Source organism: Apus apus, chromosome 4 (assembly GCF_020740795.1).
Source record: "Apus apus isolate bApuApu2 chromosome 4, bApuApu2.pri.cur, whole genome shotgun sequence".
In the NCBI taxonomy this organism is placed as follows: Eukaryota; Metazoa; Chordata; class Aves; order Apodiformes; family Apodidae; genus Apus; species Apus apus.
In genome coordinates this window covers 96,080,540-96,098,774 of record NC_067285.1, presented here as the reverse complement: position 1 = coordinate 96,098,774, position 18,235 = coordinate 96,080,540, and the positions used below count along the sequence as shown (strand labels likewise).

The 18,235-nt window shown below is 42.0% G+C and overlaps 1 protein-coding gene across 1 annotated transcript in view; it reads right to left on the bottom strand.

Moving 5' to 3' along the window:
- Positions 1-14,561: 14,561 nt before the first annotated feature.
- Positions 14,562-18,235, bottom strand: part of SEL1L3 (SEL1L family member 3) — a 36,685-nt gene continuing 33,011 nt past the window's right edge. Inside the window, exon 24 of the mRNA XM_051619987.1 lies at positions 14,562-17,610. Within this exon, the coding sequence (XP_051475947.1) occupies positions 17,447-17,610 (164 nt within the window). The 3' untranslated portion in view covers positions 14,562-17,446. The remainder of the gene's footprint in view (positions 17,611-18,235) is intronic.

The following is an 18,235-nucleotide window of genomic DNA, read 5'->3' as shown; positions in this document are numbered from 1 at the left end:
CTGTCCTCGTGCATTGAATGTAAAAATAAAAAAGTTTTAAAAAAATAAGATCTTTTCATAATATCTATTTATATATTTATCTATCTCATGGAAGCTTGCAGAAAAATAAGTATGAAGACAAGTTCAAGTCTGAGTTGATGCAATGAACAAGAAATGAGGTTAGCATCAAGCACTAAAGAAAACTACCAGAGGCCTGTGTGTTTTTTTCATATGAGAGATTTTCTCATGGAGAAAAAGAAAAACAATTGCTCAGTGCAGTGGTGTGGGTCAATAAATTTTCCAGACAAGGTTCTGCAGACTGTCCACACTGTAGGTAAGCATGGGAGAGCAAAACCAGGGCAGCTGTAACAACAGGAGGCATGATGAGCTACAGCAGATTGTAAGTATTGCTGTGCTAAGCTCAGATTCTCCCTCTACAAGAAAGATGGCAAGCACATTATTTTCAAGATGCTTCTCTTACCCATTACTTGAGTCATGTCTGGCTCATAATTGTGTAAAAATAGCCATCTTGCTGGGTTTGTTAGTTTGTTTGTTTTTCTATCAGATGTGACTTATAGAGCTTAAAATTAAGCAGATAGAAATAAAAAGTACTCCTTAAATGGCAGTCGACTTCCTAACTATAAGCTCATCAGTAGCTGAGGAACTAGCCCAAAAGGCAACTGTCATCCCCAACTACACCATATTTTAGTGAAATTAATATAACAGAAGCATTTCTTAGAACACAAATATTTGTGCACTAGAGTGTAAACTCTCTTCTAAAAATGTAAGCAGCAAGCACCCTAGACCAGTGGTTTGAAACTTATAGCTTCTTACACCCATGCAGAGCTACTGTAATTCTGTGCTCCATCACCCTCCATGACTCACTGTCCATCAGGAACTAAAGCCCATCCTGGGAACATGCACAGGTTGTGCCATCCTTTTCACTGTTCCCAAACTCTTTGCAATTACCTAAGTTCAGCCATGCCCACAGGTATTTAACAGCAGGTATGTCATGAAGTGCTGCACTGATCAGAAACCTTCAAACATTCACAATAATTCTTCAGCTAATTGCTTAGTTGAAACTGTGACTGGTCTCAGTGCTCTTCCTCTCTGCTTGCAACTGAACCATGTTGTCCACAGCTCCTTCTGATGCTCCTGTGCATCCCCTGCTGAAGTTCCACATTCACTTCCCCTGGTTTTAAATATTTGATAATACTACATTTAATTGCAGCAGGCCTACTGCTATGGTGGGTTCTCATCAGTCAGAAGTGCGGGCTAAATGCTTCATCATCTCTTTCTTCAACTCAACATGTAGTAGTGGGCACCCAGCCAGGTCCCCAGGAGAGCTGCTGGCCATGCCACTGGGAAAGGCTGTTCTCTGACTTGTGTGCGTGCAGCCTGGTGTGGAACCATGGGCAGCAGCTGAACCAACAGACAATAGCAAAGGAGCTGATTCCCTCAGTTAAAATAGTGAATAGTACTGAGCAAAAACCCACTATTTCAAGGGCTGGGCACAGGAAGATGTACTCCACACAGATCCCAGGCAATGCCAGGCCATGCTTCAGTTGCACAATTTCAGTAGGCTGTGTTTCCATGGAAGTGCTTTATTGGCACCTGGATGTTTCTGTCTCCAGGTAATGACCAGTCCTGGTGTTACCACATGCCAAAGTCATGACAGTGCATGTGTAAACCCACTTGTGCTATTTTTACAGTGAATATTCTGTAGCTCCTAGTCCCTGTATTAAAATTCTATTACAAAGGAAACACACAATTCGTATGAGAGAAGAGAGTGCCTACTTTGCGTATTGGATAGTAATTATACCCATTTTCATTGAGCTGTCCCTAAGCAGGTTTCCCCTAACAACTGAGATCCAAGTGTTCCAACAAGACAGAGAAGCAGAGGGAAGACTGACATTAAAATGCAACAAATATTCTGTCGTACTCAGCACGTGATGAAATGCCCTAATTGCCATTTACGTTTTGGGGTGTATCAATCTTTCTTCACTGCTCAGTGTCTCAGGACGTTACCACAGCATAAACAATCAGGTTAATTATAGGAGAACATATTTTGCAACCAACACCGCAGTTGACAGATTGGTTTTTTTACACAATGCAAAATGTACAAATTACAAGGCAGGCAAACAATTTATGGACCAAATGCTGCCTTTGGTTAGGCAACACGCAGCCATAATTGACACTAGAAAAAGTGGTGTTTGCGTGAACTAGTGTAACATTAGGCCCTATTTTAACTGACTAATGCAATGGCCTCAGGCACTGGATCTCAAATGGCTGCCACCAGGTTACTTCTGGTGTTGCTGTATAATACAAATGTACGGTATTGACTCTTGCTTGTTGCTTCCAGATGTTACGTTGCCCCCAAAAATATTTTTAAAGGTACTTATCAGTGTAATTTCTCTGCCTTCCTCAAAGCCTCTGCTAGAATACAGTCACAAACATTCTCTAGCAGAGCAGGAAGCATATGGCTACTCATACTTGCTAGGCACAGAGCATTCTTTGGCCTGGGCTGGGGGACAGCTGTGACATGAGGAGCTTTTCTAATTAAAATGGCATCACAATGGCTCAGATCGTGGGCATGTGTGCTGGAAGCTGAAAGAAACTTAGGAAGTCTAAGTGTGTTCTGGGGAAATCTGCTTATCCTGGTTGCCTCCTTTGGCCAGGCTGGGCATGTCCTCACTACCCTCAGAGCTTACAAATCTCTCATGGAAAATGAAAAGTGGAACGAGCATGAAAAAACCCAAGCAGCTCATTATGATTCAGGTGGGATCCCATCTCTGCCTTCAGTCCTGTGTGCCTGGGACAGGTCTTCTCCCCTCCCCTCAAACATGTCAATGTTGCTGAACCAAGCATCTTGGGGAAAGTAGAGACAGGGAATTATATTTAGTTTTGTCCCATCTCTCCCCCACATTAAAAGTCTGGGATGCTGGGGCTGAAGAATCACAGACAGAGCAGGAGAGGGGCTGAGAGAGCAGAGCTTCAAAATAGGGCAGGACTTCTGGAGGTCGGATGAGGTGAAATTGATATTGAGGCTGAGTGGCAGGTTGGATTTGGTGGTTAAATGACAGCATGTACATCACAGCAGGCAGACATCACTTTGGATTAATCATCAGGAATTTCAACATGGACACACAGGGAAAGGAATCCATTTTACTTCCTTGGAGTAAGACAAAACACCCGGCAAGCACAGTGAGGCATCCTAAGTCCAGTGTCCTGGAGCTAGCAGTCTTTCTCTAGATACCTCATGCTGACAGAGGCATGAGACCACCAGCCATGAATTCACAATCTCAACAAAGCCCTCAGTAAAGTGGACTCAAAGCATTACTGAGGTTGCTGAGGAGAGAAAGCAACACAGCTTCCAGGGGTGTCCCATCACAGGGCTTCCTCTTGAGCACTGCTTGGGGAAGAGGTGGAGGAGTCCTTTGTCCCTCTGCAGGACAGCAGCCAGACCATCTCTCATAGGTATACACACATAGAGAGGGGGCTGATGTGTAGGGGGTGAGCACTGCATGCTGGTATATATATAGCTATGATGTGCTGGTTTTGACTGGCCAAGTTTTGCTGCCTCTTTTGGATGCAAGTCAGAGAGGTGTAAGCCCTGATAGGCAACTTTTAAAGTTGTTGAGATGTCTCAGCCATGTGTAAAAGGTGACAGGGCAGAATTACAGCATACCACAATGTAGTGTAAAGCTTTGGAGCTCTTTCATGTCATATCAGCTTGTTGCACAGCAGTGCCTTCCAGGGGGAAGATCTGTTGTGCTGTACCAGGAGGAATGTTTGAAGCTACTTTTGCTCAGCCATTCTCCCTCTTAATTAATAATCTGCTTCAGGACATGCCACAGGGTAATTTTTGACTAAAAGTAGTTAATGAGAGGTTCAGACAATGGAAAAACCTTACTACGGGGACACTATAGATATTATCACAGAAACTGCTCTTGGTCAAAAAGCTGAGCTGGTAATAGCTGAAAGGATTACTTGGCTGGAGCATCCATAAAGGCAAAGCATAACCTCTGTTGTTTGTTAGGACATTTGCAGGGCAGGGAAGACTCAGGAGATATGGCAGGATGCAACAGCTAGGAATATTCTCCTGGGATTGTCCCCATACGTGGTTCACCCACAAGGCAGATCACTGGGGTCCCGAGGACAGCTGGTTAATGGTTGCACTTGATGATCTTGAAGGTCTTTTCCAACCTAAGTGATTCTATGATTCTATGAATGAACTTGCCATCTGACCAGTAGAAAGGGCCATTTCAGCACCATCTGTTGACATGTCCTGACAATTGTCCTAGAAGCAAATCCCAGAGGAATTTAAAATTGCTTCACCTGGGCCAGGTGACTTGCTCACTTTAGGAATAAGCACTGACCTTGGCCTCTGTAGGGCACAATTTCAAAGCGTGCCTATGCCTGAAAGTGCACGTTGTAGGGTAGGCGTTTCCTAGTCTTAGGTCTGCAACTGACTTGCAGGCTAACAGGAGCTCTGCAGGATATCACAAGCAGCCAAAATTGTTACTTGTCTCTTTTTTTTTTTTTTTTCCTTTTTTTATGATAACATGCAAACAAGCAGAGAAAGCATACATGAAAAAATAATAAATAGACACTCAACATACTACTCAATATCTGCTGGGTTACAAATGAGCACCATTCAAGCTGGGATGGAGAATGTTTTTTTCCCTGACGGCTTGAAGCAGCCTTTCACCTTAGAAAGGATGAGAAAAACTGTCCTAGAGATAAAAAGTATCACAAATAGCTTAATCAAGGCTCCTGGGGCACAGCTGGTGATGCTTTAGAGCAAAAAGAAATGATTGAAAACAGCTGAAAAGTTACTGAAGAACAAAACCTTGCTATGGCAAGTAAACTTCTGGCTTAAAGGTACGAGGCAGAAACTGCTATGGATTTAAGTATCTGAAGATTATCTCATGGTGGGCAAGGATGGTCTTAGAGACACTTAATCTAAGACTGTGGCAGTTTAAAGAGAAGGTAAGTGTTTAATTTTTCTATCATTTGACACTGGTTAGTTGGTCTGAATCCATTGTACTGTAGCAGAAAGGAAAAAGATTTCCATTCAGAGTGTGTTTTCTTAAATCAGAGGAGGTTTGGGAGAAGGGGAAGATATTTTTTCTTGGGCACATCAGTGATGCATTGGAAGATGTACTCATTGAGGTTCTTCTTGTTGATTTGTATTGCAGGAGTATTATTCTTTTCTCTGTCTTCTGTGGTCATGAGCTAACTTCTGTGTCTGTGAAGGCTTTATGCACAATCAAAACTTGCTCTGCTAGCTGTTTAGTGGGCATGTTGAATAAACATTTGTTAAGACTTACTCTGTGTGTAGAAGAGGAAAGAGAAAACTAAGGCAGTGGGTATCTGCATATGCTTATTGCTTATTATTGCTAGGATGTTTTAGGAGGGAAGGATCAGCTTTTTGTGTTTTGGATGCTACTAAATACAGAACAGAATGCTTGTCTTTCTGAAGAAAGCTTGCACTTATTGTTGTGGAGGAATAAAGGCATAAAATGTGACTCACCATCATTACATGATGCGGACAACTAACTTAAAAGAATGTTGGATGAACTGAGGTGCTGAGAGTTTTGTTTAGGGATGGATAGAGAATCATAGAATCGTTTAGGTTGGAAAAGACCTTTCAGATTACCAAGTCCAACTGTAAACCTAGTGCTTCCAAGCCCACCACTAAACCATGTCCCAAAGCACCACATCTACCTGTCTTTTAGATGCCCCCAGAGAGGCAGTTGAGTGCACCCTCAGGAATTTTACAGAAAACACCAAGTTAGGTGGGAACATTCATCTGCTTTCATCAACCTCAGAGGGGTTGATGGGCTGAGTCAGCAAAGCAAAGTGTCAGATCCCATGCTTGGCCTTGAGTGTTTGCACTTGGTTTGTCAGCATCCACCCTACCCTACAGCACTAGCCCCTCTAGAAGAGGGAAACACAGGAAGGAGGGACCTGAATGAGGAAAGACATGAGGAAGTTCCACTCCAAATCACCCTGATGCAGGCTAATGGCTATTCATTACCTGCCTGTTGTTTTTGCTCAGGACCATCAACTGAAACTAGCCCAGCTTATTCCCAGCAGATTCGGCTGACTCTATGGCAGAAGGGGGGATCTGAGCCACACCACGTGCCACATAGGGCTCTGTAAGTCCATGTAAAGCAATGGAAATTCAACCAGCCTTGCAGTTTTATTGTGTGATAAAATGCTTAAAAAGGGCATGGCTTGCTCAGCTGTGAAGTGGTTAAGAAGAATGCTGGCTTCTCTGATGGACTGAAGTTGATGTGAGACTTATCTGAGGTTGCAAAGCAGTCTTTAAAACCTAGTTTAGACACTCTCTGGATGGATTGGGTTGTGTCATGCAGGGCTGATAGCTGGCAAGACAGCCCACTAGCAGGCTAGGAAAACTGGGTAACAGTGATATAAGTAAACGGCCAAAACACTTTGTTGACAGGAGATAAGGCAAGGTTCTGATCAAGTAATCTGAGGATCTGATAGTCATTCACTGACACTACTGTTCTAAATAAATTGCACACCAAGGTAAACATGCAGAAAGTATTACAGTAGCAAAGGTCTTGATATGCTGGAAGTTCATAACCTGCTATTATTACCTGAAAGTCTTTACTTTAAAAATGCAACATAATGGATTACATGAACAAAGTGGAGTTGACAAACACTGTTTATGGTTAACTCAAGTTTTTGAGGTTATACAGGATTTAATAAAGAAAAAAAAGTCCCACCTGCTTCGCTTTTCCTTGCATGGCAGAATTCCTGCCCTGGAGGGAAAGCTGAAGTACCATGATTTTGACATTACACTGCCTGGCTTCAGGCATTAGAGCACCTCTGTGCAAAGGAAGGGAAGTTAGGCGGCTGAGAGAGGATGGCATGGGAAGCCATCCACTGGAGAAGAAAAGGAGGTGAGGGATGGTGCAATGTGCTGCTGAGACCCTCCAGCCCAGTGACAGGTAATGCCAGAGCTGCAAGGGGCATAGTCCATGTGCTGCATGGCAATACTCTGTGCGTGGATTGTCACCTCCATGATGGTGTGAGGTGGCAAGATGGCTTCAGGGACTTGATCTTCCTGTGGGCCAGTCTGGGTGTCTCCAGTCCAGGACTGGCTCACAAGTTCACAGCAGAAAAAATACAGGAATTTATGTTGCTGAATTTAGGAGGTATTGGCATAGCGGGCAGGTGGTGACTGTTAGTCTGTTAGTTTTTTGGGAAGAGCATTAGGTGCATGTGTCCCACAACATGTACCACCAATAAAGAACCCCCCCCCAAACCTCAAATAAACTCCCAGCCAATGAAAAACCCAAACCTCCTCAAAATAACAGACTAAACCCCCCAAAAAGGGTAGTCTTCCTGCTGAAGCCATCCGAGAGGTGGCTGCTAGGCTGGGCAGCCTTGTACAGCCACTTGGCACCTCCAGCAAGCTGCAGTGCTGCATGTAGCCACCTGTAGAAATCTTAGCCCTGTAGTAATTTCTGCAGGACTCAGTAGGAACTGAGAAAACACTCATGAATACCAGCAGTGTCCCAGACACTGGCTCTGGGTTAGATTAACACTGGAGGGTAAAAGAACTCCTGACAATGCTTATGGATGAGGCACGTTATAAAGCCAAGCTCCTGCTCACATCTCCTGTGGCACAAATACTGGGACATCGCCAGGACCTCAACATTTTCCTCTCTGATGCATCAATAACTTGTAGGGTCAGGGCAGAGTTCTGTGAAGTGAGAGGTATAGACATGAACCTTTTTAGACTAAGAGGCTGTTAAGTGCTGCTTCATCCTGTGTAGGTTCTCCAGTCATAAAACTGTTTTGAATATATCTTTTTAATTTTTTTTTAATAATAAAAAGCTGCCTTTTTATACAAAGACACAGCCCTACCAGCGTAAAAGGTAAACATGTTTTATTGATGTATAGGTATGTGTGTGTATATATATATGTGTGTGTATATATATAAAAGGCAGCACTAGAGTAGCAGGTTTCTGGAGACACTGGGCACTGGGACACCTTCACAGAGACAGGTTGAATGAATGTTCATGAGAAGATTCCTGTAGAGGCTCATATTTACAGTCATGTCTAGCAGAGTAATTCAGTTTTCTGTCATAAAACACAATCTTGTGATACTTCTTTCAATGGAGAGGGGAACAGCTCTGCAGTACTGTTTTGTTTGCATAGTGGTATAAAGTCCAGTCTTTCTGCAATAATAGCCCATTTCTATCACAAACTGTGCTGCTGAATGTGTACAATACTTCATCTGGAAGTCAAATGTCCAAAGGAACAATCTAATTCATTACTTTATTACTAGCAAGACATACATCCTGAGGACAAATTCTTATGTTTGTCTCTAGCAAGCAGAAGCCTTGAAGAGGACTGCAAGAGTGACTCAGTGTTCTTAATCAAATGGAGATAAAATAACTGTGTTTTGCAGTGTAGATTATGCACTTCATGAATTTACTTCACTTGTACCAACAAATGTGCATTGGTCTGGACCAGACTCAAATAGTTGAGATCTATATTGAGGGCTGGTAGAACAGAAACTATGGCAAAGCCAACAGTATGGAAAACTTCGAGGGTACAAGCCCCAGATCTTAGTCCAGCCATACCCTGGATCAACTCTGGGTGACTGTGCTTCTCTCTGTGGCAGGGATGTAACATGGCTTATAAACTCAAGCAGGGTTCAAGTACTACTGCTGCCTGGACCTTTGCTCAGTTCTGCTGGGGACAGTTACCTCTCCACTAAAGAGCAAGTAGAGGTTAACTTGCAGATAGCACCTGGGATAGCCCAAGCAAGGAACTGACATAAGGAATCAACATTGAACTACTCTATCTTGACTTGTGCTACACTTAGACTTCCAGAAGAATATTCTAAGTCCCTCTGTGCTGTTGTAAATTCTCAGTATTTTTCAGAGAATTGCAGCAAACACCCAGAGAACTGCTCTGTCTGTCTGTCTGTCTGTCTGTCAAAGCACCATACTGGCATGACGGTTTTGTGTTGTGGTGGTTTTGGCTGGGGTAGAGTTTATTTTATTCATAATAGCTGGTATGGGGCTGTGTTTTGGATTTGTGCTGAAAACAGTGTTGATAATACAGGGTTATTTTAGTTACTGCTGAGCAGGGCTTGCAGAGTCAAGGCCTTTTCTGCTCCTTACACCACCCCATGAGTGAGTAGGCTGGAGATGCTCAAGAAGTTGGGAGGGGACACAGCTGGGACAGCTGACTCCAGCTGACCAGAGGGGGATATTCTTTATCGTATCATGTCATGATCAGCATAAAGCTGGGGGAAGAAGGAAGAAAGCGAGGAGATTTGGAGTGATGTTTTTTGTCTTTCCAAGTAATCATTGCATGCTAAGTAGCTTTGCTTTCCTGGGGCTGGCTGAACGCCTGCTTGCCAGTGGGAAGCAGTGAATAAATTCCTTGCTTTGCTTTGCTTGTACATGTCTTTTGCTTGACCTATTAAACTGTCTTTATATCAACCCATGAGTTTTCTCACTTGTACCCTCCTGATTCTCTCCCCCATCCCACAAGTGACTGTGTGGTGCTTAGTTAATGGCCAAGATTAAACCACAACAGTCCTTTTTGGTGCCCAACATAGGACACGAAGGGTTTGAAATAATGATAGATTTTATTTGAATGTGTTCATCAATATCTGTTATTGCTGTTTAGCTATTGACAGGCTTCTGTGCTTGCATTTGAAGCAATCAAGGCAGACACAAATACTTAACCATTTTTAGACTAACTGTTCTTCAGTCACATAGCATTGATATTGTGTATCTTTAAAAGTTGCATTTTATAACTGAGCTTCTCTGTGTCCTAAGTCTGTAGTTGTTAATGCCTGCAATATCTTTACAATGTTCCAAAGAAAATACATTTGGATTAAGTGAAAGAATCAATTGTATGTAGCTTTATGTATTTGCAGAACAGGCCTTTACTAAATCCAGTCTCTGGTCTTCAGTCCTTCAAATAGTCCTAGGCTTACATGAGGCAAGTATACAAAGCGGTGAGTAGATACCTAAATTTCTCCTTTCATCTGCAAGGGGCGGTGGGGTAGGTGGGTGCCTGGTGAGTTTAACTGTTATGGTTTTTATAGGCAGACTTACAACCATTAAAGTTATTCCAGCTGAAAGAGGTTTTTTGTTTTGTTGTTTTGTGGTGTTTTGTTTTTTTTTTAATGCACATACCCTTAACAAGCATTCAATGCATCACAGGAGAATCTATTCCCAGGATAATGGTATTGGGGCACAAGATAGGGGTTTGGAGAGTAGCCTGTTTTGGCTTGTTTTATTCTTTTTATTATTTCCTCTTGGTAACTGAATTAGCACATGGGGTAATGAAGCTTCCTGGGGAAGCTGCAGAAGTATTTTATTACTCAAAATGCTGAACAAGGTGTTTCTAGTCCCCAGCCAACATCAGCATCAGTGTAACAGACTCTGTTCTGCTGCTCCTCTGCAAACCCATGTGGTGCTGCTAGGATCCAACTGCCAGATACTAAAGATATTAAAATGAAGCTTTTTCCTCCCTTTTAACATTGGGAAAACAAAGAGGATATGTTTGCAGAGCACAGTAATGAGGTTCTGTGAGGGACAGGAAACTTTGCCCTAGGAAAGCCCAAGAAACAGGCTGTGCAGCAATACCCCTGCCAGGCTGCCTCTGGACCCTGGCACCAAGAGCCCCTGAGGGTCACATCTGCACTTGCCACGGCTATCTCTGCATGGAAATCACTTCTCTTCTTGATTTCAGTCTCTGTAAGGACATCTACGTGCTTTTAATCAGTGTAGGTAACTGCTTTTAATACTGTTAGTCCAAACTGGTATCTGAAGAACTTGTCCAGAATTACTCTAGACTATGAAATATTCGGATTCCATCTTTTATTGCAGCTTTTCAGGTCAATAAATTAACTCCTAAATATCAGCCTATCGGTGCTTCTGAAGGTTGCTGGTGACTTTAATGCTTTAAATTATTGCTCAGACACAGCTGAGTAGTAAAGACTTAAAAATATCTAGAGGAAAGATTTGTGGTTCTGCACAATTTCTGATGTTTGTTTAATGTAGACAGCTCTGGATCTTCCGTTACAGTAGGTGTGCCTGGGTTTCCCCTATTGGTATTGTAACCAGCTGCACCAAAATGGTTCACTTGCTTTCCAGGACTAAAACTGTGATTGACTCAAAAATGAAATCTTAAAAGGTCTCCATGTGCAACTGGAGCTGGCTTGGAAGGGCAACACACCACCAATGAGCAGATGTGAACCTCTAAACCAGAACAGCAGATGGTGTCAGTAGGGGACAAGGAGGCAGGAACCATTATTGGCACTAACCAACTGCAGAGCAGAAGTGGAAAACTGCTTTGGACTTTCTGGAACAAGGTAAAGCATGAGAGAAGACTTTATTATTCCAGTCAGCCAGTACTGGTGTGTTTTGGAAAGACTGTCTTGTGGTCTACAAACACTTGCTGAGCATGCTGCTCTGAAGAGAGCAAGCCTTCAAAACAGCTCTGAACATGCTTGGACTGCTGGTTTAGACCAACAGGCTGGTGGAATCAGAGGGACTGATCTTACAGTAGTTGCTTGAGGGTGCAATGGAGTCTGTAACAATAGCAATGGTCAGCAGTCCCGGTTTGTCTGCACATTTAATCTGAATGAGGCCTGAAGTATATGCCTGTCTCATGAGGCACAGCCTCACGATCATCTGTTTTTGGTGGTGTGCTTCCTGGCCTGTCTTGAGCCTGTTTGAGAAGAATCCTCCTAGACAATTGCTAGGCATCATTTGGGGTTTTTATGGATGAGGACTGTTCCCAAAAAGCAGTACATGAAGCAAATGGATTCTCAGGAAGAACTTAACCAATCACAGCCAGATAGTAGAGCCTGGCTTCATTAGTTCATTAACACAAATCTATCCAGGGTGATTTGCTTCTAATTTGCACAATTAAAGATACTTGCTGTGTAAATCCATTTCTTAGGCCATGCCATAATTAACAGATAGAAGCTGCGATACCTGCACAGTGTTTTCTACTTTGGTGGGTTGTCATAAAATGATGCTAGGTTCTGCTAATGGACTTGTGCTTTCTCCTGTTCACCTGGGGGAACTGATAAGAGCAAAAGGCAATGCTGAGTATTGGAAGCTTTGTAGGAGGTTGATGAGTGGTTAAGGAGAGGTCAACATGGACAAATGAAGGAGAACAGGAATCAGAAACTGCAAACTGGGGAGGGTAGCAAGGTCAAGGAGTACGTTAGCAGAGAGGAAAGACTGCTGAACACAGTTATAAACAAACCTGTTGCCGCCAGTTTTCTTCTAAGGGGTTATTAAGATGCCCAAAGGTGGATGGGTATCTGATAGCACTTACCAAACAACCTAAGTCCCTTAAGTCAACGGGCACATAGCACTGGTGCAATTTAAGTCTGGAATCTCAGTGCTTCAGAATATCTGATCTACTGCAAGTGGTCAGGGTTTTCCTGTTTTTTTGTTTGGTTTCGGGGTGGGTTTTTTGGTGGTTTTTTTGGTGTTGTGCGTTTTTTGTTTTGTTTTTTTTTTTTTTGTAAACACATCTAGTGCTACTGTAACATAAGCATGTACTCTGATTTTGCAAGTGATATTTCCTTTTCCATTTTGGTTGCTCATTACCCCAGATCTTTTCCGGTTTTGATGCTTACTTACCTGTGTGCAGCTGCTTTTAACTCAGTCCCCTTGCATTTATGCATAGACTTGCTCTTCTTTTTTTAACTATAAATGATAATTTGGCCTTCTGGCATAGGAATTAAATCCTCTCATAAGCATCCTAGCTGTGATGCATTTCCAGCTCATCTATATCCTGGTAGCTGTTTTTTCTTACTTTACAATGTTCTGTTGATTATTCAGAAATTGCTCCTGTCACCTAGATCTTAGAAGGCAGCACAGGAAATTGCTCCATGCTCAGACTCCCTTCATCATTCTTTAGCTTACTTCCACTTCTTAAAAAAATTCCAGCTTTTTCTTCACTTCTGTTCTCTTTCTACATTCCAGTGTTTTAATCCAGTTCATATACTTTTAGGAGAGAGGAGAGGGTGTGTGTGTGGAATTCCTCAGCCAAAGCTTATTCAACCTGTTTCGTACCTTTGTGCTGCATTTCATCCATGATAAGGGTCAACAGTCAGCAAGTGTTAAATGTCATAGTCCATCAGTCAATGGGGACAGCTTACACAAAGAGTCTGCTATAAAACAAATCTCTTCAAAGATAATCCATGTTTCCCACATGCTTTTAAAGACTATGCTTTCCTAGTAGATCAAATGGGAATACAAAAGTCCCATAAAGGGTGTACTCAAAATACATAATCAGTGTGTCAGGACTAATTCCCACCTAATTGTTCCCTTTATCACTGAATAAAAGTCATACCTTGCAATAGAAATTTTAAACATGTATTAATATATAACTTAAAGGAAATGCTCATGCCTGTGTATTGGGAGGTAATGTTTATTGCTGTATGGACTGGGAAGCAGCACCATGCAGTGGTCACAAAGTCACCCACGTAAGGATGACCATGCTCTGGTCTGTTCTGCTACCACCTTGCTATGTCATTCAAAACTGAACAAACTTTTCAGCATAGGTGCAAATTTTGCACAAGGTTTGAATTGCCTGCTACATAACCTTAAAGTTGCTTATCCCTCAGAACTACTCAACATTGACTTTTTGCAGCTTGCCTTCACCTCTCTCCCTTTCCTAATCTGTAGTTGGTGTCTAATTCTTTTTTTACAGCACTTTGATACCTTGTATGTAATAATGCCTCTCCCTTGTCACTTGCTGTAACACACATCTGTTTGCTTAGTTGGCGCAAATGTCATTACTTTTAGATAATCTGGTTCCTATTTTTAAATAACCACTCTGAAATTCTTTGTCTCTAACTTATTTTGCTAAAGATCATTCTGGGCTGAGCCAAGGGAGATAAACAGCCATTGCTTATAACACCTTAAGCACTTCTGTTGGTCAGAGGGCTGGGCTTCTATGAAACGTGTATAAACAAGCAGCATTTTAGCTCCATACTTGTGATTTACTATTTCCTTGCTCCCATCCTGCCCACTCAGTGTGGGCTGCAGCCTATAAACTTCAGGGGTCTTATTTCAATTTACACAAAATATTTATTGATACAGCAACTTTTTTCTTTTTTTCTTCTTTGTGGATGTAGAATGTAGAACTATGTAGCTGCTCTGCTAAACTAAACATCTTCTCTTTCTCTCTGGGAATTGCTTGCTTCTCTAGGTTGTCAAATAATAGCCCCCTAGATCTTACAAGAAGTGAAGTATAGTAATGTAACTATTATTATTTCAGCCTCAAGTATTGCCAGCTTATTGTGAAGAGTTGCTTATCTTAACATACTTTAAGTATACTTTAGTAGAACTTCTGATGTAATAGCTAACAATGAACAAAGACCTAACTATTAACTGCTGGCGTCAAGAAATACATTGCAGCTTTCCTTAAATTGTCTTCTGGAATACAGATGTGAAATCATGTTTCTGGCAAACCTCCTCAAATGAGTAACAGTAAGATACTATTTCATGTGACAGGTGCTTAAAAAATAATCCTCCACATACAGGTTGAATTAGAAAAATATTTTTATTTACAAGAGTAAATAATGTAGTGCAAGGAGAGTGGACTTAACCCTCAGTAATGCATAGATTGATGCAATTTATAGTCTGTGATCTACATCACTGCAGAGGTGCATGCACACCCGCTTTAAAGGTCAGGCCTTTCCTACAGCCGCTTAGCAGACAGCTTGAAATCAGAAGGTATTTGCACTCTGTACTTGTTACCCATATTTGCATCAGACACTTACCAAATAAATTGTCACATAAATAGGTGTCTTTTAAGAGTTACTGTAGACCATGAAGTAAATCCTTGCCAATGTTATCCATGGAAGAATCAAAAAAGAAATTGTTCATTCACTTTATGTCACCTGTTCACACTTACAATGTTATTTTACTTATTAATTTGGGAAGCTACATTCTCTAATCAGCAGCTCTGGGCACGGTGGGAAACGTTGTGTTGTGTCCACCTGGGAACTGCTGACACTTGTGAGACTCTGACCAAGGGTTAGCCCACAGAAGTACTATGTTATGATCATATTGCAAATCTTCCTGGTGTGTTTCTTTTAAAATTTTTTGCATCAAAGATTTAGGATGGAATATAAAATCACAGAAACTTAGAATGCCAGGTTGGAAGGGACCTCAAGGATCATCTGGTCCAATCTTTTTAGTTAATACTATAAGCGTATATGCAATGGCTCAGCACCCTGTCAAGCTGAGACTTAAAACTGTCCCATGTGGGGGAATCTACCACTTCCCTTGGGAGACTATTCCAGTGTTTGACTGTCCTCATGGTGAAAAATTTACCTCTTGTGTCCAATCGCAGTCTCTCCAGGAGCAACTTGTGCTCATTACCCCTTGTCTTTTCCAAATGACTCCTTGTCAGTAGGGAGTCTCCATCTTCTTGGTAGGCACCCTTTAAGTACTGGAACAGGGTAGTAAGGTCTCACCCTAAGCCTTCTTTTCTCAAGACTGAACAAACCCAGTCTTCTCAGCCTCTCCTCATATGGCAGGTCCTCCAGTCCTCTGACCATCCTTGTGGCCCTTCTCTGGACCCTCTACAGCCTGTGTCCTTCATGTAGTGCAGGGACCAAACCTGAAGGCAATACTCCAGGTGTGGTCTGACAAGTGCCAAGTAGAGCGGGACGATGACTTCTTTATCTCTGCTGGTGATGCCCTTGTTGATGCAGCCCAGCATCCCGTTGGCTTTATTTGCTGCTGCAGCTCATTTTTCACTCATGTTGAGCCTGTTATCCACAGGCCCTTTCCACAGGGCTGCTCTCCACCCACAAGGATCCCAGTCTGAACTGCGCTCCTGGGTTATGTGTTCTCAGGTGCAAGACTTGATACTTCTCCTCATTTAACTTCATAAGGTTCCTGCTAGCCCATTCCTCCAACCTGTCTAGGTCATCCTGGAGGGTGGCTCTCCCTTCTGGAGTGTCAACCTCTCTGCTCATCTTGGTGTCATTAGCAAACTTCATCAGCATGCTCTTGATCCCAATATCTAGGTCACATATGAAGATGTTAAACAGCACTGGCCCAAAATCGATCCCTGGGGGACCCACCTGTGACTGGTTGCCAGTTTGAGAAGGAACTATTTACTATCACTCTCTGGGTATGGTCTGTCAGCCAGTTCCAGACCCACCACACAGACCACCTGTCAAGGCTGTAACAAGTAAATATCTCCAGCAGAAGGCTGTGGGGGACCGTATCAAAAGCCTTGAAGTCCAGGTAGACAATGTCCATCGCTTGCCCTGCATCAACTGAGCAAGTTACTTGCTGTAGAAGGTGATAAAGTTTGTCAAGCACAATTTCTTTGTAATTTTTCAGTTCCTCTGGACTCTCCACAATTTTTTATTTCGGGTGGTGTTCTTCCTTCAAAGCAGCCATTGTCACTTAAAGCTTCCTTGGTTTTTGGGTCTTCTCTGCAATATGACTTCTTTTGCAAAATCGCTTCTTGCAAAGCTGTTTCCTTCTGAGGATAGTCCTGCCTTAGCAGTTGCTCCAGTTCTCGAACATTATCTGTCAGTTGCTTGACCTCTGCTTGATGATCAACTGAAACAATGTTCAGTTTCTCCAGCTTCACTACTGCCCCCTGCTTTGCTGCCTCCAGCTGTTGGTGCTTCTCCATAGCTGGTTTATATCAGCATTGCCTGGCATTGTGTAGAAATGCTCCAGGTGGATCCCAAATACCTTCTGCAGAATTCTCATGTACATGTGTAAAACTTCAAGCTTGGGGTTGCTGAACATATTGCCCTTGACCAGGTTTTGAGCCTAGGTGCCCACCAGGACATGGCTGTGGAGGTATCTGATGATGTCATTGGGGCTGTAGTGGGGGAAGGTCACAGTCTCCATTGCCTGATAGCAGCCCCACCACCAACCAAATGGCAAAAATGCCAAAAAAAAAATTGTTATCACTGCATTGGCCTAAGTTCTGGCTGGTGTGCCATGGAACTTGTAAAGTGTTGATGACTGGGTTTCACTTTTATGAAATTTCCATGCTTCCATGGAAAACTCTAGTAATTTCACCAGCAAAATAAGCTCAAACACAGTAAAGGCTACTTAATAATATGTGTGAGTAAAACTTTTTCAACAAAACTGGTGGGAGGTTTGCTCATTTTTCAATTAGGCAAAGACTTTACATGTTTTCTTCCAGTCCTTTCAATAAAATACAGAATTATCATGTTTGGTATAGTGAAATTATCTGCATAACCTGTTTGGAGTGTTAAATCAATTATAGGGATGGTTTAGATCAGTGAATTTCCCCATAATTTTGGCTGTTGGACTGTCACTAATTATTACTAATGCCACTACTAGGGTTGATTGCCGGTTCTTAGATGTGTAGTTGTTCGTATCCCACCTTCCCAATGGGATGTCAGCCTTAAGAAAACAACACTTCAGCTTGTAACAGGATTCTGAGGGTCTGACTCCTGCTGTGCTACATTGTTTGATAAAGTAGATTCATCTTGCTGTACTAGTCCAGTGGCATCCTCACTGCTGTTCCCTGAGGAAGATGGTTCATCTGACAATGGTTCTGATCTTGTTCCAGGAGAATTATGGGCTTTGGAAAAATGCCAAAAGAAATTACTAAAAAAGACCCTACTGCATCTGAGGAAGTATATTAATATTTAAATATTATGTAGATATATTATATAACACTAAAAGGTTAGGGAATATAGAAAGAAAAATATCTGTAACTTTAACTTTATACTTTGTACACATACAGTGTGATTCCCAAGTTACATGAATTATAGTAAGTAAGTAAAGCAGGGTTTCAGAATTATTCCCACAGTCAGCATATTACACATAGGTAAATGTCTTAAATGCTACCTAGGAACTGCAAAATTCAAATAATATTTTTATACTTAGTGGTGTTTTAGTTTTCTAAATATACTATTCCCTACAGATATAGGTTGCAGAAAGTAGAATTCTCTGTATTTTATTAGAGAAATATATCAGAAAACAGTATTTTCTGACATGGGCTTAAAACTGCCAACTGGGGTTAAACTCTTGGTGGAAGCTGGCAATTATTTTTAATTGATGATTTCTTAATTTTTCCATGTGATAGTAGGGTTGATTGATTTCCACCCCCCCCTTTCCTGAGCAATGTAGTTCTGTTTCTGATATCTCCTTCAATATGATAAGAAAATAATGGGCGTTTTAAGAGCCTGAAGTCTGGCATTCAG